General features: G+C 48.2%; 1 protein-coding gene across 2 annotated transcripts in view; it reads right to left on the reverse strand.

Moving 5' to 3' along the window:
- The window catches only part of ntn2 (netrin 2), a 66,515-nt gene that overhangs the window by 40,423 nt on the left and 3,275 nt on the right, over nucleotides 1-22,817 (reverse strand). Inside the window, exons 1-2 of one of the 2 annotated variants that reach the window (XM_035407123.1) lie at nucleotides 21,094-21,578; nucleotides 7,640-8,769 (exon numbers count right to left, since the gene is read on the reverse strand). In XM_035407123.1, coding sequence (XP_035263014.1) covers nucleotides 7,640-8,657 — 1,018 coding nt within the window. In that variant the 5' untranslated portion in view covers nucleotides 8,658-8,769; nucleotides 21,094-21,578. Of the gene's footprint in view, nucleotides 1-7,639; nucleotides 8,770-21,093; nucleotides 21,579-22,817 lie in introns of those variants that run through there. The other variant, XM_035407124.1, reaches the window with a different exon arrangement.

Raw genomic sequence — 22,817 nt, forward strand, 5'->3', positions numbered from 1 at the left:
CCACACTCAGCTTGCAAGGTAGAACAGTGTTCTCACAGTTCCACCACAATTTCAAGAAATCCAATAACTCCTCCTGTCCTAACTGTATATGCGGATCACAAATTCTGGGTCTGAAGACCACAAGCTTGTGGATAGATGATAGGTTCCAACACACAAACCACAAATGGGCCACAGTTTCCTCAAACATTTATCTTAAAGACAGGGACTTGATTTTAGCACTGAAAAAGGACCTTGATGAAAGCATGCCACTTCGAAGACACACATTTTGAAATCAGTTTAATTACTGAGGACTCTTTCCTCTGTAACCTCACTTTCATTTTCTCACAAACCAGCCTTCCGGGGACACGTCTTAAGGAGCAGAAAAGGAAGTGAAACGAAACAAAAAACAAATAAAAACTCTGGGCAGAAGGCTCCCTCTGGAACCCATAAGTGAGTTGCTATTTGCCTAATAACCTCCAGCGCTCCAGAAGAGTTTAAAACTCCTCCGTCAGACCGTCTAGCGGCTGTTGATGGGGATGTGGTCTGGAGCAGGTGTCGGCTCCTCCAGAAAACAGGCCCGCGCGGTGACTCACAAGCCTCTGTTTCCGCTTCCCGTGCGGCTGGCCGGCCGGCCAGCGAGGTTTGACGCACGTCTTTCCGCACCGTGCCATCCAGGTCACACAACGGCCCGCGTGGAACAGCAGGCCGGTCGCCTCTCGTTCCCCAGACCCGAGTGAGCCTGCACAGACGCCCTCGGCCGCGGCGAGCTTCCAGGAACCGCCTTCTGACCCCGCCGTTTTCGGCGAACGCTTTTTGAAGCTTTCCGAAAAAGTAAAACGAAAAGCAGCGAAACACTTTAAATTGCGTGTCGGCGGACGAATCCGCTTTAAGAAGCGCCAGCTAACCGAGGCTGCGGCCCAGCCTTCTCAGGCACTGAAGAGATGTGATTACGGGAGGGGGGGTAAAAAAACACACACAGCACAAACGGCCACCCCGTGGCACTGATTGCAAACATCTGCGGGATGGAGACGGAGGAGGCATGTCCACGGGCACACTCCGTGAGCAGCCCGAATTGGCATGGGCATAAAGCAGGCATCTCAGATCAAATTCCAGGGCTGTAAGCACAGCGCATGCCATCCCTCGCTGTTCAGAGTTATGAGTTCCCACGGCACCTTGACTCATTCCTTATTCTGCCGGTTACTGCTGCTTGAGAAAGAGGGCTCGTATTTTAGCAGGCAGGGGCACCGGAGAGCGTGGAATCAGACAGCGTGGATGTCAAAATGTAGGTTGAGTAAAGATGGCACACACACACACACACACACACACACACAAACACACTTCGTCTAACTTGGCATACCGTACGCTAGGTTCTGAATGCTCGAGAACGAAACGTTTTTCCAACCCTAACGACCTGATCCGAAGGTGCCTCCCCCACTCCAGCGCACCACTCCACCTCAGACGCGACTCCTTCCCTCAGTCTGTGTGAGTTACTGCCCTGGAGGCACTGCTTCACATCTCAGCTGCTCTCAGAACAGCATTCCTCCGCAATGTAATTATTTGAGAGCGCAGAAGATTTCTTTTCATTCTTCCCTCCCTCCTGTTGCCTTGAGTGTCACGGTTTAAGTAATTGAAGCGTCAAGCCACGGCGGGCCGGGGGGCTTTCTGGAGCCTCGGTGGAAATAAGGGGCGGGTAAAAAAAATAAATTAATGACATTAGTACAAAAAAAAAAAACACACGCCATAGCAACGCGGCAGGGTGCCCTTGAAAACGCAGCGGCGCTCGTACCTAACATCGCCATCTGGAGTTGAACGTGAGAAACTGCCTGCGAAACCAACGCAGTCATAGAGCAAATAAATGAGCTCACTCAGGCAAATTCAGGCGTAAACTCTTCGCTTTCTATTACAACTTACTTAAAGAGACGAAACTCATTGATTTGGTGAAACCCGCTTTCAAAACAAACGATGGAAACGCTTCGGAGAACTGACCTCCACGCGTGCCCCTTTCTTTCCGAGAGAGGAAATAAAACACACCGTGAATTTCATTTGAAATTCTAATCAAGTGTCACGCAGCGTGCGTCTGAGGTCATTTTTGGGAGTCTGGTGACGCACCGCGGGACCCTCGCTCCCCGCCAGTTCCGCCGAGCCCCCCCCGAAGCGCCACGCTTCCAAAGTTCCACGGCAGCGCGGGGCGAGGGCGGAGGAGGCCCCCGGCGGACCCCGGGTTGGGCCTCCCTGTGCCTCCGCGCGTAGCCCAACAGCCCCCTGTCTGGAACGCGACGCTCTCGCTAGCAGCCCCATCTGTCATCTCTCTTTTAATTCCGCCTAATTGTTTCCAAAACAGAGGCTCCACTTTAACCCCGCCATGGATGGGCCTCACGGGGCGTTGGCAGGAAGGCGGCTCAAAGCCTCGCTTCTTTTTCTTTTTTTTTTTTTTTTTTTTTGTTCACGTCCGAAAATGAAAGAGCGAGGCGTACGCGCGGCTCGGTCCGGCAGCCCCTCTCAGTAAGCGGCCCACGGGCGCCTGCCGCCCGAGGGACCCTTCGCCCATTTCGGGGAGGAGATTACAGATGAATAGAGGAGTGACCCCGTCCTCCCGGGGGAAGGACGTGTGAGGGACAGCCACGTTTCAAATTCAAATTCGGCCGTCGGAAACACTCGGACACTGACAGTTCACGTGCACAAAATGGCCTGCTCTTCCCAACAGGTCTCTTACACCGTTAAAGGTAAACAATAGACAGGGGCTGAGGTAGCTACAATTACCCCCCTCCCCCAAAAAAGAAGAAAACATATATATATATATATATATATGCACACACACACATATATATATAATTACACAAAGTACTGACTTAATTGGCTGATCCACCTCATTAAAAAGAGCAATGTCTGGCCCTTAAATCCGCTCTTAATCTTCCCTCCTGCTGCAGGTCCAGCCTGCCGAGGGTCTGCTCCAGCAGCGCCTGCTCTTGACTAATGAAGAGAAATAGCTGAACCCTGATCCAGTGGGTGTGCTGCTTCTCAGTCCAAACCGATGAGATTCACATGCCCTCCAGAGCAGACGCTCAGCCCAACGAGTGGAGATCCAGAAGCGCAGCCCCCCCCCCCCCCCCCCAGCTCATTGGTCATAAATGTTATGCTTTGCATTGTCTAGCTGATTTACCGAGGAGGACAAAAAAAAACACTAAATAAATCATTCACTTTTTCCATGATGTACTCTATTTATATATTTAGTGGAAAAAGAAAAAAAAATGTCTCACACTTAGTCTTCGGGCTTCTCTGCCGGTGCTCCGGCTACTATTTGTAAACTTCTGTCTGAGAAATCCACGTTGGAGCCGTTGAACTTGTACTTGCTGGTTTGTGTCTCAGCACTGGTCTCCAGCTGTCAAGAGCCGAGGCAGTAATCTCTTCAAGCTACATGTCAAATCTGGGCGCGCTCCGTAAATACTCACGTACGCCCCTGTTAACTGCCAGAGTGCCACGGGCCTGCCGGGACAGTTCCTTTAGCATTCGTGTGTTTCTACCGTACAAGGGGAAAGAAGGATGTTTAATCTCAATCGCTGATAGCTGACGTTAGAAACGGGGCCATGAAATAGGACTGCTTGTGGCCTTTAGAGAGTAATGGTGGATGATATGGCTCTATCAGATGCTGCTCAACAACCAACAGGGAAAATGCATTTGCTTAAGTGCTGTGTGTCTTTCTGACCTGCGAATGGTTTGACATGATGCCAGCTTATGGTAGGGCGTACAGAGTAGAGATTCAGAGTGGAGATTCAGGGCTGAGATTCAGGGTGGAGATGCAGGGTGTAGATTTAGGGTGACGAATCAGGATGGAGATTCAGGGTGGAAATGCAGGGCTGAGATTCAGGGTGGAAATGCAGGGCTGAGATTCAGGGCAGAGATGCACAGTGGAGATTCAGGGTGGAAATGCACAGTGGAGATTCAGGGTGGAGATTCAGGATGGAAATGCAGGGTGGCCGCTGTCTGCTGCCCACCTGTTTCTCCAGAGCCTCGACTCTCAGGCTTCTCCATGTCAGCTTAGCCCTGTCATCAATCCACAGCAGGTCACGACCCCCTCGCCCTCCCCAAATAATCGCCCCGCCATCTTGGCCAAACCCCAAATGCCCGGGGGCTCAGGAGGACAATACGATAACGGGCACGCACCAACCCCCCCCCCCCCCCCCCCGTCCCCCCCCCCGCCCGTCCCATCTGAAACTGTCAAAATCCGAGCTGACCACACGGCTTCGGCCTCCCGCCTCGCAGCGGAAAGCCCCCCCCCCCCCCCCCCCCCCCCCCGCGTCTCGCTCTACAGCCTGGAGCGTTTCCCCCCCCCCCCCCCCCCCCCCCGTCCGCCATCGCTCATTTTTACACGCCGGGCGTCGCGCGGAGCGACGCCGATGACATTCTGGACAGCCGCCGGCCGCTGGCTCCCCTCCACCGCAATCAGGTAACGCTCGCGCCTACACTTCTCTCAGCTCGCCTCCCCCAACCCAGCCTCCCCCCCTCCCACGCTCCCCCCCCCCCCCCCCCCGCACTCCCCCCCCCCGCGCTCCCCCCTCCTGCTCTGTATCAGCGAGGCATTATGTCATTCCTGTTGGCCGGTCGGAGCAGATCTGCTCCGGCTCGCGGCCCCTCGCGCTGGAGGAGCGAGAGGAGGGAGGCGAAGCAGCCGGGCCTCAGAGGGCCCTGTGGGGAGCAGGCAGGATATTTCCTCAGCAGCGGCGACGCTCGGGGGGGGGGGGGGGGGTGAAGGGGGACGGGGACGGGGCTATGGAAACAGACGCCGTGCGCTGCCAGCGCTGGAATGCTACGGCTCTGCTCCTGCCGGCCCTGTCACTTTACCGCCCGCTAACCAGATCTGGCGCTCCTCAATACAAAATATGATCTCAGGCCACAGCACTGGCAATTACCGAACTCTACACAAATATACACCAGTTCTTTCTTTTCGTTTTTTTTTACTTCACTTTTTTCCCTTCTGCCATTTCATTGCGTTAGGAGGTTAAAGAAGGGACAGTGGCTTTCAAGTCGATATTCTGCCCTCCTAAAAACACATTTTTTCTGGACAAGCAATTGAGCAACACTGTGTTTCGGCCACTCCACCAATTTATAAACACACGCGAAATGAGAGGAAAAATATCCCCTCTGCCATGTATTAATGGTTACAGTAATGCAAAAAATTCCCTGACAAACGCAATTAGAGTGCAACCTTTGAAAAGACTCAACAGCAAATGACAAAGCAATCTTCTACATCAAAGACCCAAATGTCTCGAAAAACATGGATTAATTTTGACAGAGGCAGAAATACCAGGTGTTTCTTTTAGCGCGTCTTATCACGTGGCACCGTAATCCCACACAAAGGTAATCTGTTAACATTAACAAGAGGTTACGAAAAAAACTGCAGTAATTTCACTTGGCAAGCTTTCAGAGCGTGTCTGGAATATTATGCCTTGTCTTGAGGTTAAAAGCAATCAGAGCCAAATGCCATTCTTGCATGACTAAGACCCAGCGGTGTGCCAGTGTCTGGGACTTGGTGTCATTCGCTGTTTAGACTTGTTCGTGACGGGGGGGGGTTGTGTTTATAAAGGGGGCTCAGAATGCCGTAACGCCGAGAACAGCCCCAGAGCCCATTACCCGCCGTCAGACTGTAACGTGCCCACATTCCTGCTCATTACGACAGCCAGCGGCGATTTACCCGGCTCTCAACAGAGCGCCTTCTCCAGACCGCAAACCCCCCCCCCCCGAATGAAAAGAGAAAATCCCACCCAATCGAAATCCAGGAAATTCTACTGTTTGCCTTTGTCGTGGAAAAGGCGCGGCAGAGCAGGGGTGACACTTCACCGCGCAGTACATCTGACCCGCGGCGGGACCCGGGCCAGCACACATCCAGCCCTTGTGCCACGGCGCAGGGATGGCAAAGGGGGCAGGGGGGCAGGGAGGGGGAGAAACTGTCGCTCTATAATCCCTCTCCTCCATTTTCTATCCCTCCACAAAAAGATCCTTGTGTTTTTCTTTTCATCCCCCTCCTTCCTCTTCACTTTCTTCTCTGGATTCTTTTTTTTTTTTTTGTATTGAAGACCTCCTCCTTTCAACAAAAGCGTTTGCGGTCCAATTTAAATAAATATTCAAGCCTCCCCAGACTCCTCCCTGACCTCTCCACCCTCTAATCCTTCTCGCTAAATGACTTGGCGTTGCTCACTTCAAAAACTCCCTCTCAACAACAGCCCTCCTCCAGAACCACACTCCAGCAACACTCACCTTCTACAGCTCTGTTTACGCCAAGGCGACTCCAGCCTCATGTCTCTCTTCCCTATTCTCATTCTCTCCTGGCACCCGCTCCTGAAAATGTGCTATTGTAACTCCCAGCAGTGTGAAAGAAACACTGAAGGGTCATTAATTAAAAGACAAAAAGGGAAGGTCTCGTCAGAGCTGAGTGTCTGAGTCTCTCCAAAATCACACAAAATTCACTCTCCCATAAATCCTCCAGCGATGTGTAATGCGGAACAGAAAAGGCCAATTTAGTTTCTCCGACGTGAACCTTGCGAGTCTCGCTCTGAGTTTAGCGAAACAACGCCTTGCCCAAATATCAGTCATTCGCTATTTCTAAACAATAACGTTATCTCATTTCTTCCAAACTGCGAGCACTTTTTTTTCTATGGAAACAAAAAAAAAGGCTTTGCCAAACAAAAAAACATTTCATCATTATTCAGAGGCTTTTCAGCTGTGGTTCGAGGGAAAGACCCCCTTCACCTAAGTACATATGACGAGCCTCATTCAGAGATGGCACTTGAGGGAGGCCGGCCCTGCTGCACAATCGGACTAGCTCTCTACACACCAGGGCTTGGGCTGAACTTGACTCAAATCCCTCATTATCAATTCTGAGTTTCATTCAAGCGCTTGTCAGAGGCGGAGAATTCCCTCAGCTGGGCGAGGGAGGAGCGTTTCGGGAGACGGAGGTGACGGGGGGAGAGAGCGTGAGGGGGGGGGGTTGCGTTCAACACCAAACGGGCAGCTGTTTGTATTTACGTTCGTTATATTCTCGCGGGCCAGGCCGCATATTGTTACTCCTACGTTCACAATCAAGATTTCCCCTGTGGAAAATTGGCAGGAAGGGCCGGGATTAGTATGCACGGGTGTGTTTTCTGTTACGACCACGAGGACCCACGACGCACAAAATACCAAGCAGCCCCTGCCGCTGGTCTGACACCGCAGAACCCGGCTGCTCTCTAATGCCCATTAAAGCTGGTAAAGCTCTGCTTTAGTGGAGATTACTGACTCTGTGCTTAATCAGGCAGATGATTGGATATGAGATGCACACAAGGGACCACCAGCTGAGCGTCAGGGAGACTGGCTGACTGGCCTCTGCCTCTACGCGATTAGCGACCATGCTAATAATGTGCTGGCACCGTAAAGCCATCCACGATAAGATTTAAAAAAAAATGACTCTAAGCAATGCTTAATATTCCAGGTTCATTCTGAGTGGAAATGAAAACCTGTGGAAGAACCAAAATGAAAATTCACTCGCCAACTACCCTCAGATGGAGAACATGCGGGTCACTAATGATTAAACGCATCCACAAGAATACTGGAACAAATGGACAACCGGACACCGTGAAATGGAAGCAAAGACGGACACGGCCACAGACAGAAGAGAGGAGCGACTCACGCAGACACTCGTTGGCCTCGCGGGCGCTGGCCCTCTGCCAGGGCCGGTCGTAGTGGAAGGGCTTGCAGCGGTCGCACTCGGGCCCCTCGGTGCTGTGCTTGCAGTCGCACACCAGCTTGCCCTCCTTGTCCTTCAGGCAGCGGGAGGCGTGGCCGTTGCACTTGCAGCGCCCGCCCACCTGGAAGTCGCCCACGGCGTAGAAGTAGGGCGGCATGGTCGCCGGCGACGCCCCGGGCTCCTCCTCCCGGCCCGCCGCGGCCAGCTGCGGCCGGCTGAAGACCACGCGGATGTCCGTGACGGTCACCCAGTCCTGCAGGACGGGGCTGCTGTCGAAGTCCTTCCCCGAGGGCCGGCCGTCGAGCGTGCTGAAGGCGATGAGCCCCCCGGAGACGGGGTGGAGGTCCGTGTGCCCGTCGGTGCACAGCGCCTCCTGCTCGTTCTGCTTGGTGATGGCCGCCTTGTTGGGCCGGCCGTACACGCGCCGGCACTGCGAGGAGTAGAACTGGTAGGGCGTCCAGCTCTTGCCGTAGTCCATGCTCTTGAAGATGGCCAGCGACTCGGGGCGGGGCGAGCAGAACTGCAGGCTGACGTAGGTGATCTCGAACTTCTTGCCCAGCGAGAGCGTCAGCGTCACGTTGTGCGGCGAGCTGTGCAGGTTCTCCGACTGCCAGCAGGTCAGGTTGTGGGGCGAGTTGAGGTCGGTGAGGTAGGCGGCCGGGCGGGCCCGGCGCGGGTCCGAGGCGTCGCAGATCTGGCAGGCGCGCACGGCGGGCCGCTCCTCGCGCCCCACCACGCTGCAGGAGCGGGACGGCGGCCGGCCGCACGTGCTGGACACCTGCACCTCCTTGCCGAAGGCGGCGTTGATGAACTCCGGGATGCAGCGGCGGGCGGCGCCGTTGTCCTCGTAGCACGGGTCCGGCGGGCTCTGCTGGCCCGCGAACGGGTTGCTGCTGTGAGCGGCGGCCGAGGCCACGCCCAGCAGGCAGGCTCCCAGCAGCCACCTCCAGGCGTCACTCATCCTGCCGTGCGGGGCTCGTGGGGGGGGGGAGAGAGAGAGAGAGAGAGAGAGAGAGGGGGGACCTTCTCGCCGTGCAGAGCTTCTCCAGCAGCCCGACGCCTCTCGCTGCAGTCTGACAGGGGCGGGAGAAACAGAGAGTGAGCTTTTCCTGGAGAAACTCCAGACATTACAGTGCAGAGGAAAGGGAGTCGCGCTGCGCGAGCGAGGCGGCGCTAAATCTGGCGTGACAGCTGATAAGATTACAAAGTGCGCGGAGATTGTGCGCGGCAGAGTTCAGCAAAGCCGCGGCAATACAGAGCGCAGATTTATCATTTCTGCTGCCCTTTGTGTGTAATTTAGACAGAAGCTCATTGTCAGCGCGAGCCCCTTAACATCTGCTTATCTTTATTGCTTATGAATTCAAAGTATTTGTCAACTTGACCCGGTCTCCGGGAACTTTCCCATAAACCGTGTCCTGCGGGGGCATTGGCACACCTCTGGCCTGTTCCTGTCTATTCAGGAGGTCCCCTCCACCCACTGACTGAAGCGGAGCAGACGGAGCACGCCCAGACGTAAAGAGAGATGTTAGGGTGCTGCTGGTTGGTACTGCGTGCTGAATTTCAATGACACAGGCCTTTCAGCTCCTCCATTCACATCCCTGGGTGGGATTCTGGTCATCCGCCCCCCCCCCCCTCAAAAAAAAAAACAAACAAGAAAAAACTTCTAAATATAATCCTATCATAACATAATCATGGTTTGACACATTCCCTCAGTTCACCCAGGGAACATTGGCCTCTGGTCTCCCTGTGTGGGAGTTCCGCATTAAACAGCAATACCTAGGAGCCTAAAATATCAAACACAGATCCACCGTCTTTGAGCGACCTGTAGATCCACTCTTCTTGAGCGATGGGTGGATCAACTGAGGTTTTGTGGACACGCAAAGCGCCATACCGTGCACAAATGGAACTTTCCCTGGTTACACTGTACAAACAACATGCATAGGCTGAAACTAGGAATTAGAAATTATTAAGCACTTCTACAATGTTTATTTCAGAACCCAAAGTTGTTATCAGAGTCTTGGTCTATTTGTGTTTCATCTTGCCTGTAACTTTGAACAAGAAATAAAAACTGTAACTGTTATTTCAAAGTCTATTTTCAGGCAAACATGATTGTGGGTTAAAAGCACACATTAGCCTCGCTGTTGTTCTACGACAGAAGACTCACTGGACCGCAGTGCCCTGCTGCAGCTCATTGGCTACATACTGCAGGGTTAATCACAATCAGCCCCAGTGGAAAAAGCCCTAAAAATACACCTCAGAAGAGCGTCCAGTGATCGCACTCAGGATCAGGCCCTTATTGGACAGCGACAGTGGCTGAGCACAGCCCTATGCTCCCTCGTTCGTCCTTGCAAGGATAATATTAAGGGCCAGTGCTTTTCCCTCAATATCGCCATGTGTTTTGCTCATCGTGGACCATTCAGGGACGCATCTGAGGAGACACCCTCCTCCCCTTCGCAAAACTTTCCCTAAGCCGCACCGCCACGCCCCCCCCCCCAACACCCCACATGCAGTTGCACTCTTCACTCTCCCCTCTCACACCATCCCTCCTCCATCCGAACAAAAGCCTGCTTCTGCATTTACTTCAGTCACAGTCCATTGGCAGAGGAGGGGGGGGGGGGGGGCTGTGACATCAAAAGCCGAAGCGAGCCTCCTCCTTTATTGGGCCCTGACATAGCGACTGTCAAAGTGCGGGAGAATGGACCCATTCGGCCGGCAAACTCCACTTCCCTTCACACCCTCCCTCTCAGCCCTTTCTCCCGAAGGCCTGACCTCTGTGCGTGTGTGTGTGAGAGAGAGAGAGAGAGAGAGAGAGATGCCCTCAGTGGAAGAGAGGTGTTGATCAAGTAGCTTGAGGGTGTCACGCAGAAATAATAAGAGGGTGAGCATGCTCCCAGGGCTCGGTGAGGAGACTGATTCCATTAAAGCCCGGCCAGAACACAGGGCTAAGAGTTACTGGCTGGCCGAAGACCCTGCTGATATAATTAGCAACTAATTAGCATTCCTCCAGCTTCCGTCAGCACTGTGTTAATGAGTGGCTAAAGAAAAGGACGGGGGGAGCGAGAGAGACAAGAGTAAAGAGAGCAGAAGGAGTCACATCGAGCTGAAAGACAAGAGGGACTCGAATGACCAAATATGGTGCAGTGAACGCCACCTCTTCCTATGATCTTTTCGCTTCTGCCTCCACGAGCGTCTGTCTGTTTTAGGGAAGCCTGGCGTGTGGAAGCGTAAACAGAAATGAACAGCTCGACACAGCTGTTTAATACAGCCTCGCAGTCCCCACAGAAGCAAGTTAGCGGCGTCTCGGGCCGTGTGCATAAATCAAAGTGAACTAACCAACAGCATACTCCGCACAGCCACAACCCAACGGCAATGGATCAAACTGCAAAGGCTGCCTTTCGACTTATATGCGCTTTATTCATTCTGCAGCGCTTGCTGTCTGATCGTTAGCTGACAGATGTTGCTACTGTCTGGAGGTCTCAAGTTCATATTCAGCTGCTATGTATTCTTCAATTGACTTCAGAGGTGCAAACAAATTGCCTCAGCCTGTTGAATGACAACAACAACAGCTGTGCGGAACAAGGGTGACAACACAGTGTTCATCCCTTTATGCTGTAAGATCAGAAATATGTAATTAGAATGGTCTGAACTGAACATTATAATGCTGGTGTAACAATCACTACCAGTAATGGAAAGCAATGGAGTTCTAGAACTTTGAATGTTGAAAAGACATTACAACTTCAGAGGGGCTAAGCCACCAGAACAAACAACCTTTCATGGCAGTGCCATTGTGAAATCTGCTTCACTGTAAGGGTACACTTGGCTTTGGTTTGCAGCCTCATCATACTTGGGCTGCACATCCGAAAAGCCTAAAAAACTGGATGAAGCAAAGGAATGAAGTAGAGTACGTGTGTTCACGGTTAGCTGGTTGAGGTTCTGCTAATCGAGTCACTGAATTCTGTGGGCAGTTCTGAGAGCCCGGGCTGACAAAGGAGCTCTGGATCTCTGTGAAAATGTGCGTGTGTGTGTGCGTGTGTGTGTGTGAGACAACTGGGAACAGGCACCTGCTTTTTGTCAATGCTGTCAGGGTGTCCAGAGCTCCTGAAAGTTCACTTAAACTCTTGCACAAGCGAAGGAACAGAGTTTAACTGGTACAGGGATAACAGGGGACACAAGAATATGGTTATAGAGTGGGTGTTCTCTGCCTGGAGAGAATGTCTTTAGAATTTTGTGGTTCAGTTAATGCAATTATATGTATTCTGGCATGTCGTTCCAGCCACTAAAACCACCGTACTGTACACTGCTCGAGATTAACATGTGGGCCTTCATTTCAGTGAATTCTTCTGTGAACACTTTGATAGTCATTCCTCCTTTTGCACAGTATGGTGGTTATACAATTTACAGACATTCATAGTTAAGGTTTTTAAATACGTTTTGGTCCTTTACAACTGCATTCACAATGCTCTGGTGTATTCTCTCTAAGACTTTTTGCCTCTGTCCAAAAAGCCTAGTCAATGAGTGTTTGAGGAAAACTAAAGTTCTAGCACAACTGTCTAATCCAATTTAAAATGGACACATATTTCATTTCCTTTAAAACTAAGATAAAATGTTGTCTGTTGACATCAAATATGTTTAAATCAGACCATAAACATTTTACATGCACAATAACCATTAACATAAATTGCACTTCAAGTCCTCCAAATGCATACTTTTCTGTGTCTGTCAAAGGAACTATAGCGGCGAGAATAGTGCATACAGCAAAGACAACATAAATCTTGAAGAAATAAACTAGTGACAAAGAATGACATATTTTCCTCATTAGCAGCAGCCCTGTCAAAGTGACAGAACCCCAGAGAGCTCCAGGACTGACATCTCACAGCTTGACTGCTTTGGAAGGGACAGGTACAAATCAGGACAAACGATCCCCCACGTTCAGCTCCCTTTATCTTCTCCCACGATTGCTCTCTTACAGCTGTGGGTGGGGCTCTCAGGGGGGGGGCTTGGACTGTTGTGAGCCCCACAGGGGGGAAAAGGTGGATTTGGGGGGGAAATCGGACTGAGGTGGGAGGTGTAGGGAAAGGGGGATTGAAAAGGGTGGTCTTGAAGGGCAAATTCCAGAGACCGTTTTTTCAGCTTTGCGTGTCACCGGGAGATGCTCCCATGTTGAGCTGCCTGTCCTGCTAGCCTTTCTCTCTCCCTGTGTCTCAGTCCAGAGATTAAAACAACAGGAGGCGCTGAGAAGCATTATTTGACTCTGGGGAGAGAAGGCGGACAGCCGCGGAGAGTCTCACCCCGTCTTAAGCTCCCCGGCCCGGGGCAGGGGGCTGCCGGACAGCTCTTCTCACCCGATTTAATCGGAGCCTCGAGCTGCGGGTCCATTCAGCTGAACCTGTGGGAGTGCTTTCTGCAGCTCCCTCTCCTTAAGGACCCCCCAGTAATCCCAAATTTGGCTTTAATCAGCTTTACCAGACAAAGATGCGAGATCAACATCCAGATCTAACGTTTTTTAATCCTCCATCTCTATGGAGCTGTGGACTTTTGCTCGGTGTGACTAAAATATATTCAGGATAATTTTATTTGAGTTTATTTAAGTAATGAAGTATAAAACCTTGCTAGGGGCCTTACGTATTAGCAGAAGCCACAACCTTTTAAACAGTGAATATTATGCCACATTATATAATTGTAAGATTTAAATTCATAGATCATAACCGTAAGTCATCTTGACTCCAGAATGTATCATGCCAGAGAATTTGGCAGAAGGCAGAAAGTTTTGCAAGAAAAGAAAAGATTACTAATAAGCCAAATGCTTCTCATTTCCCAATGCAGAAATCAGTCTTTCTTCCTTAATGTAACTGGTCAGCACCACTGCTATGTTTTAAGATAGATAATGCATTTGTTATCTCAATGGGCACTGCATACAATTCATTCAAAACTATGTTTTTGTTCAGAGCTATTGATCTTGTAAATTGCAGCTATTTTATATTATTTATATGTATTGTAATATTAATAGGAAAGTCATATTCAATAGTGCATTGACTTTAATGTGAAAATTGTGGCTTCCCAATGCATCTCAAATGATCAACAACTAGCCTCAAATTAACATGAGGATCTACACACAGCCCAGTTTCTCACATTAAAATACTGTAAAAATGCCTCACTGCCTTGTGGGGATCACAGTCCCCGAGCAAGCTGTCAGGCCAGGAATGGCACGAGGAGCCAGTAAAATAAACAGCAAACAGGAGCCCTCAGCTGCACCCCTTCCCCACTCTCCCTCCCTCCTCCTCCATTTCTTAAATCCCTTCCTCTCCTCACACTTTGTGACCCCTCCAGCTGGATAAACGCAGCCCCCGGCGGCGGCGACTCGGCAGGTAATGAAGGTCAGGGGTCGGCGGTTCAAACCCAGCCTGAGGACGGCGGGGGGGCTCGGTCTCACAACACCTCTCTGGACTTCATTAGCGCTGCAGGAAGCAGGCGGGGGGGGGGGGAGGGGCTCACGGCTGAGGGTGCCATTAGCAGGGGGATCACTGACAAATTGAGAAATCCCCAGCTCCGCTCAGAAGCTCCACAGCGGCTCTCCGTGTTTGAGAGAGCGCCACGCCCGATTTTCCACCTTAACCTGGACTCACTCGGGTTTCGTCCAGTGATGGATAGTCTTTACTGTACCTCAAAGCAACGTTCAGCGCCAGCGAAACGTTCTTTGAAACGGCAGACTGCCCGAGCTGTACAAAGGAACAGAGGCGGGCGTGTCGCTTTTGGACGCGTCGTCCCCGACCCCGGCCCGGGCGCGTCCGCGTCTGGAGGCCCCGCTCTCGGGCTCCAGCTCCGGCTTTTGGCGGGTAGGAGCCGCGGCCCTCACGTGTGCCTTGGCCGAGCGTCGAGCGGCAGCCCGGGTCCAGGACCCATTAAAATACCTTCCGCGCTCCCATCTCCGATGGGGAGAACGCCCATGAAAGAAATGCAGCCGGTCCCGCAGCCCACTTCCCTGCCTGCGGATTCCAGCGCACGTTAAAACAACAGAACCTGAGGGGAAAGGCCCAGAGGAACCGGCTGGTGCCTTTCTCAGCTCTGAGATGGACACACACTCAAATCGCTCATTCCATGGGCTCCTGGAGGATGAGATACACTCAAGCAGAAACAAAGACAAACAAATAGCAAACCTCTTGTCTTCCATCATAAGATTATATACACTGCATAATGACAACCATCTATGCCCTTCAAGTAATGGATTCCTTTTCCTAGTCAACAGAATATTTACTGTGTCAAAGGCTGTTATCCTACTGGAAAGACGTAAATAGGCAAGTAGGCAAATGTTAACGTTTGATCCTTTCAATCAAAATGTTAACAATCCCAGATTTACAAAGAGCCAACTGATCCAACATGGTGGGCTGATCAGCGCAGTCGCTCCTTGCAAAGCGAAAATAAACATAAAAACAACTGAAACTGCAGTTGTCAAGGCAGTAAAGAAGGGGGAAATGAGCGCTTGACTCCTCGCGCGCAGCTGCTTAACGCTGCCTCTGAGGATAGCCATTATGCTGTGCATAATGTGGGGTTAGCAGGCGTAGTTGTGTTTGTTGATAGTTCCCCACATGAGCTGTTGAATGTGTTTAGATGAATGTGAGGAGCGCATTCCTGAAATTACAATGCTCACAGATATGTTCCCATTAGTGTAGTAAACAGGTGTTTTATAGGACCAAAACATGAAAAGCAAAACAACACAAAAGAAAAATACAGTGTGAAATGTAATCCAGACTTCTTTCTGTTTGCTGCTGACAGAAAGCTCATTCATAATGAGTTACTGAATGGCTTAAGAAAGGAATGAGTGGCAGAAAGGAAATGGACCAGGAAACGCTGCACGCTCGGGCAGAAAGCAAACAAAACAGCGACTACAAACAAACACAGTGCACGGCGTAGTCCTCCACAGTGGACATCGCCACTCCTGTCAGATTCCCCAAACTAATGAACCAACATCGGTCTGCAGCAAAACAGCACCAAGCCGAGTGGGGTTGGCAAAATAAATGAACGGAGGATTGAAAAAATGAATTGATGGATAGGTGAATGAATGAATGAATGAATGAATGAATTATTGCGATCGCAGAAATACTTCAGCACCATGGAGAGATCCCACGTGAAACAGGCTTTTCTTTTGGGTTGGGTTTGTCCCAAACCTCCTCCAGTGAAGACTACATCACGTTCATTCAGCACCAAATGAAGAGAACAGGCCCTAACACCTGAACACAGGCGCACATCTAAAGCCGCTCATTGAAGGACCAAGATTCCAAGTTATAGTTTTTCACCAGTAGTACAACCCACTGCTATAAATATATTTTTACCAGAAATGACACAGACTTATTCCAAGGAGCTCTGGAGGAGGAGATACAACTGCGCAAACAGAGCGCAGAACATGACAATACATTTAGGTATTTCCTGAGAATAACCAAGCAACTCTACTGAACATCTACTGACGAGAATCTACCTTCATAATGGGAGGTTATGTAGCTTAGCAGAAAGAATTTACTAGAATCTTCTCATGCTGTTCTTTAGTACCATAAAAGAACTGAGCATATGCTCGCAAGCTGTTCAGACGAAACTCACTGTTCATGGCTCCACATGGGAAGTCCTCCGTTCCCTGTCTTCTTCTAAGATTTCACTTTTGAATGAGAAACTGCAATGTGAAAAACGACCTGCTGAAGGCCAGGTCGGTTCCAGCCTTGGCCAGGCCGCGTGCCTCGGTCAGCTACCTTCATTTCTGCTTTCATCCTCACCGTTTTCCTGTCTGCAACGTGGGAATTTCTGCCGATGAAAACGCGAGCCTCCACGCTGTGAGATGGAACAGGATCAAGCGGCGGCCGGTCACGTGACCCAGGTAAGTCACGTCTTAATCAGCGAGCGCGGCCCCCTTTCAAAGCCATGCTGCGGTAGGCAGCTTGTGGTTTCTGGAGAATTCCGACAGGAACGCTGCATTTTCCATTGCACAAGCGCCTTCCCAACAGCCGGGCAGCGGTCCGCTTTGAACTCCGGGGGAAACCGCAAATAATTTTATTAAGTGTTCAAATACTGACACACACACTATCAAGGGTGCCAGGACTTTCAAAGGAAGCTGGACTCATTAAACGCCACTCCTTCCCCATCCCCCCATCCCCTCTCACTTACCGCCTTTTCTCCAACCTTTTCTCCAACCTTTTCTCCTTCTCTCCATTTCACCTTCTGACTCTCAACCCTTTTTCTTACAGAGTTGGTATTGTTAATTTGCCCAGCTAAGCAGTAATGGCACATTCCCATTGGTGAGTTACGGTACTATTGGCATGCTTCACTCTACATGCAACTTCATTTCACTCTTCATACAACTCAAATATCTTGCTAGTCATACCCTCATGCCACTGAAAAAGAGCATGTTTATCGGGACATTACACTACCACTTTTAATATCCTAATGGACAGGTCTGTGATAGGGCAGGCTCCAGAAACTGGGATGCAAAATGAATCTTGGCGCAAGTGAAAAACACAAACTAAATCCACAAATCGTCCGAATATATGAACTGTGATTCATACGACAACAACAACCACAACTACTGATCATGTAAAAACAAAAGCCTGACGGCAATATGAAGTGGTAAGCCTCCGCCAAAGGTCAAATTGACCTCCCAGCCACTGGCTCACTGAAACACAATCAGAAACAACAGGGAACATGACATTTTTCTGAAAAAAAGAGAGAGAGGGTCTGAATCTGAGAATGCATGACCAAGCCATACCGAGAAAGAGACCTCTAACACATCTCCAAATCCCCAGCATCTGGAGGAAATCTGTGGAGATGACACATGTGGACTTGGCAGGGCTGGGGAGCAGTTGACTGAGGGTCGGAATCTCAGAGCGGATTCCACGGGAAGCGTTTGGCGAGTCTTTGCAATGACGAATCATAAATGGCCGAGGGACGTCCGGGAAACAAGCACGGGCCGCGCACTTACGCCACCTTGAGGCAAGAAGCAGAGCTGCGTCTTCACCCATTACATTACATTTATCTGGCAGATGCTTTCATCCAAAGCGACGTACAAAAGTGCATACCAAAGGTCACTGGAACAACTACAAAACACAGGTCTGATATGGTACAATACTCATTTTGTACAGTTACTCATAGCGAAGAACACATTAAGTCCAGTTCACACAGTGAACATTACTCTGACCTAAACTATGCTAAGTCAAACTAGGGTCAGTACAAGATACAACAACAGGACGATGATACAAAGGACAATAAGTGCTGGAATGGAGGTACATGTAACATGAGTGGCATGAAAGAGGGAAATTTAAGTGAACTGATCTGCAAAGTGGTGACAGTTAGTCCAGGTGTAATCTGAAGAGATGCGTCTTCAGACCACGGCGGAAGATGGGAAATGAGGGAGTGGTTTTGTAGAGGGACAGGGAGTTTGTTCCACCGCAGGGTAGCTAGGGTGGAGAAGCTCCGTGATAGGGATGAGCGAGAACCCTTCACCCGGATTGATTAAAAAAGGCTTGTACCCACTTCATGGCATGACTTACTGACACACCAGTGGACAGAGGAAGACAAGCTCTGAAATGTAGCCTGAGGAAAGTATAACGCAGAGAAACATGCTAATTCTGCAGAAGTGCCAAAATAACAAAACAAGAAAAAGCGAGACTCTGTACAACCCGCATTCACCAAGATGCTCAATTGAAGACATTCATTATGGAGGATTTTGTGGAGATTATGAGTAAAAAATGCAGTCATTAACATAATTGTAGGATTCTGATGGATTGTGGCCTAATGCAAATAATTATATCTCATTGTATCTATAATGGTTTTTAGAACAGCGGTACAATCTGTTACAACAGACTACTACTGTATGCACTGTGCATTTAGTATATGTCCCAATAGGTTTGATTGATATGTGAAAATTGACTCAAGTTTACCTCTAAAACAAGCAATGGCATAGAAATAGTAGTGCGAAGAAATGGGGGGGAGGGTGGGTTTAAAAAAAAAAACACAAGCATTCCTTTCCTCCTCAAGCTGTTCAGGCCAGGGAAGAAAAATATATTGGATGTGTTGATTTTACCCGTTCAGCTTGAGGGTGCCAAAAGGCCCAAGGAGTCCTGCCTTTCAAAGCTGAGAAAATGATCTGCTACATCAGGAGAGCAGAGGCAGACTCAGCCTCACATCACCCACCTGGAGCTGAAAATGGAATGTTCTCACAAACAGCTCCCTCCGTAAACACGTGATTGTGACTACTATCATTATTATTCCCGTTCCTTCTAAAAACAAACGGGAATTCACAGCCACCCATTCATGTAATCAAGTGAAACATACCAAATAATAGTTTCATGTTTGTCAGTGGGTCAAATCAGTGTTGCTGCTATACCCCTGGGGGCGTTTAGCCAGGAGGTGGAAAACTTGGTTAACACGCTGCAGCTCATTTGAGCTCTAACGTGTACGAATGTCAGAGCTCCCTTCTACATGTTGTTACGCTTGGTATTATTGCGCTTGTTTGAAGGAAAATAGTCATTGATCCGCAGATGAATCTAACAGACCACTTGCCAGCTGAGCAGAAACGGTGGCCATTACTTAAGGAATGTGAAATGAAAAGGACGATACCTGTCAACGTACTGATTTCATGCAAATGTAACTTCTGAAGAATGAAGGTGTCAACGTTTCTCAAGTAGGCTAAGGCATGTATTTAAGCAGTAGAGTGGCGTTTTTGTAAAATGACTCCTCAGGTCTGCGAGAATGAGTTTATTCGAACATCTTCAATTATCAAAATAAACAGCTCTCCTGGTATAGAGTTGCAGACGACACAGACCATCACATTGCTTCATAAATTACCGTTCCTGTTACTGATTTTCAAGCAGTGTGTGTCAAACTCAGACAGCATATATTCCTAATTGTGAGCGGAAACAGTTGTATGTGGAATTGTGGGTTATCGCATACGGTATTGACAGCTTTTTGGAAATTTGCGCGCGTTTTCTCGAATGAAAAAGTGACCGCCACGAGTCCCTTGTTATTCCTATAATAAACTGCTCTGTGGGATTCATTTCGTATTCCGTGGCTAGAATGGTAATGATCTTATGAGGGGAAATCTGGCTTGGGAGTGGATATATTATATGAGAAGGCGTCAAAACCCGGACTTCTCGGTTACTGTTACTCACTAAAACCAGGGATCAGAAAATCTCTCTCAGAGTATTACTATGGAGGTAAGTGAGTGTGCAGTTTAAATATGTTTCACCACAACGATATAACTATTAAACGGAAATCTAGATGTTAATCATTTGCCAAACCTAACAGAAAAACGTGCAGTAAGAATGTGGGAACAGTGCAACAGTCGATTAAAAGTTCCAGAAAATCAAACATGTTGAGTCTGCAACCAGTTCATGCGGCGGAGCCGTGCCTGGCGATTAAATGAGGGATGGGTACGAAAAACCTTCAGCAAATTGACGGGAATCATAGGATTTGCTGTGAAATTAGATGCCAGCCTACAATAAGATCAATATTAATATACAGCTGAGAATCTTCAAAGCAAGACAAAATAATGGAGCTGACAAACACATATGGAGACTTGGCATTTGCAGTATCGTCTAAATAATAGGGGAACTGTAAGGTGCTGCTTTGTTTGGCATCACTAGTTGGCCAGCATGATAATATAATAAAGCTAAAGTAAACTCTAAGCTACATTGAACGCTGACTGAACTGCATCACCTGTAAAAAGCAATAACTTCATACCGGGCTACTTTTTCTGCTTTTTACAGCATATGTAAGAAACTGCATTGCATTGCCTTCCTTTCGTGGCTTCGTGGATCATCCACCTGTCTTCCTTGATCGGTCGAATGTCCGGACTTTCTTTTTAGCTTGTTTGCAAATGTGAAATGTGATGCTATAATAATAATAATAATAATAATAATAATAATAATAATAATAATACATTAACCATAACGACAAGAAAATCTTATCATCATTTGTTCTTTAAAGTTTTGATGAACTTTTTTATTAGCCATTTGATAATCATAATGAGTCATAGTTGCGGATCTTAAAAACTTAAAACGGCACTAACAGTTGACTGATCAAATTCACTGTAAAGGGTTGTCAAAGAATAGCAACATGTCTCACACCCTCGCCACATCAACCACTTTTCCTCAAATCATTCCTAAAATGTTTTTCAGGGGTCTCAACTACAACGCAGTATACGTGTAGTTGAGAGTCCTAAAAAGTTTTACTAGTTTTTTTTTGTTAGTAAATATTCCTCAAATATCAACTATTAACAACACGTGTAAAGAACCTGTAAGCAATTATCGTTGTTGTTACAATGAACTAATAACGATATTTTCTCAAACTCGTTCAATTATGCTCAATTTCACACAACAGGTACAGCAATGGGTCAAAATAAAACGTGTATGGAAACTTACCAAACCCTTGTCAAATCCCGAAGCACTCCCTTTGAAAGACGGAAAACAAGCACAGTCCAGCGACAAAAAATCCAGCACAATTAAAATAATAACAAATGTATCAATAAGATTAAATGAAAGTACTCTAAGTCAGCTAACGGACCTAACGTTACTTAACAATACGACTAGCACCTTAATCTAGTAATGCGTCCATTGACAAACGCCCACTGCTTTTACTGCTATAGTCACTATTCGCTGTCTTGAGCGACGGGGAGACAGCACCAAGGTGAGAAACTGCACTCGGTTGTTACGTTGAAGCCAACTAAGAAAGCTCAAATACATCCATAGGTTGAAAAACAGGGAAAGGATACTCCCCATTAAAATCAATTCCAGACTTTGAAAACATTGCTCACAAGCACCCCTTGGCTCATACGCGAAACCGCACAGAGAGAGAGAGAGAGAGAGCGAGAGAGAGAGAGAGAGAGATCTAACTGTTCAGGAGTTATACTAAGGGATATCAATGGAAGCATAAGGATGTGCATCGATGCTTTTAGCGCGGAGATTTTAGACACCTAAACTGATTGCTGATTGCCACCTTAAAGTAATATCACAAAAGGATATTTTAATAAATCAACCTGTATTATTTTACTAGATAGCTGAGTTATTTCAGTTAAAATGGAAGTCCAGGAAAGGCTGTGCCCAAAAACATACTGTGCAATTCATACCAATCTGAAAGCGGTTAAACGAAAGTCCCCACGGATGGTGTTTTCACTGGCAACCATATGGCAGCCATAAAAAGAGAATACAAAACACCGCACTTGTTTAAACAGAGTATACGAAGCTTAGGGGCATGCAGCAAACTAAACGCAGATGCGATTCATATTACCTATTTTAATTTTAATTGAAAGACTTTCGCCTTATCAGTATCAACCAACGGAACTATTCAGTATAACTGAATAATTATTCATATTGGCACACCTGATGTAGTTCTATTTTTAAGGCACATGATTTATAGCCATTTCACTTGGACTTCCAATTCAATTTATGAAAAAATGACGCGCGCGCGCACACACGCACGCACACCAAAAGGATTTGCATGCCTTAGAACGTTCAATTAATCCTGTTAAATTAGAATTTAAACCAAAACACCAATTCACATATGGCCAGATTTTTCATACAAGTGACAATACATCATCAGGTCTGAAATAAACAATAAATATAGAGGTATAATTTGTACATAATATAATTATAATGTATATGTTAATTTAAAATTTCACACCATCATTTTCAAGGGTCAGGTACCGCAATACAATTAGACTATTATTTTGCTGTATGCTCATGACGTGCTTACCGCCTCCTGACTCCATCATAAGAAGATCAACATTCTTCCTGTATTTACCGCCCAAATCACTCATTCAGGATAAGGGCAAACATGGAGTGGCTGTGGAGTCGTTTCTCTTCAGTAGTCTAAATGAGAGAATACAACTCTTCCCACAATAGGTAGCTCACTGATACAGTATGTGTAGATACGGCTTTCAGTAACCAGACCACCAGACTCATAATGACCATGAATTCACTCTACAAACTGACCAATAATGTCCTTAATGAGATCCGTCGGCTGAACTGCCTCAGACCTTCCGGGCACATGTTGTAGTGCATTTTCAGTTTTGGAACATGCAAGTTATATTACCCACATGGTGCACTTATCGCAGGATCTGGACCTAAGTTTTGTTCCATGTGAACTG

This window comes from Anguilla anguilla, chromosome 2 (genome assembly GCF_013347855.1).
Source record: "Anguilla anguilla isolate fAngAng1 chromosome 2, fAngAng1.pri, whole genome shotgun sequence".
In the NCBI taxonomy this organism is placed as follows: domain Eukaryota; kingdom Metazoa; phylum Chordata; class Actinopteri; order Anguilliformes; family Anguillidae; genus Anguilla; species Anguilla anguilla.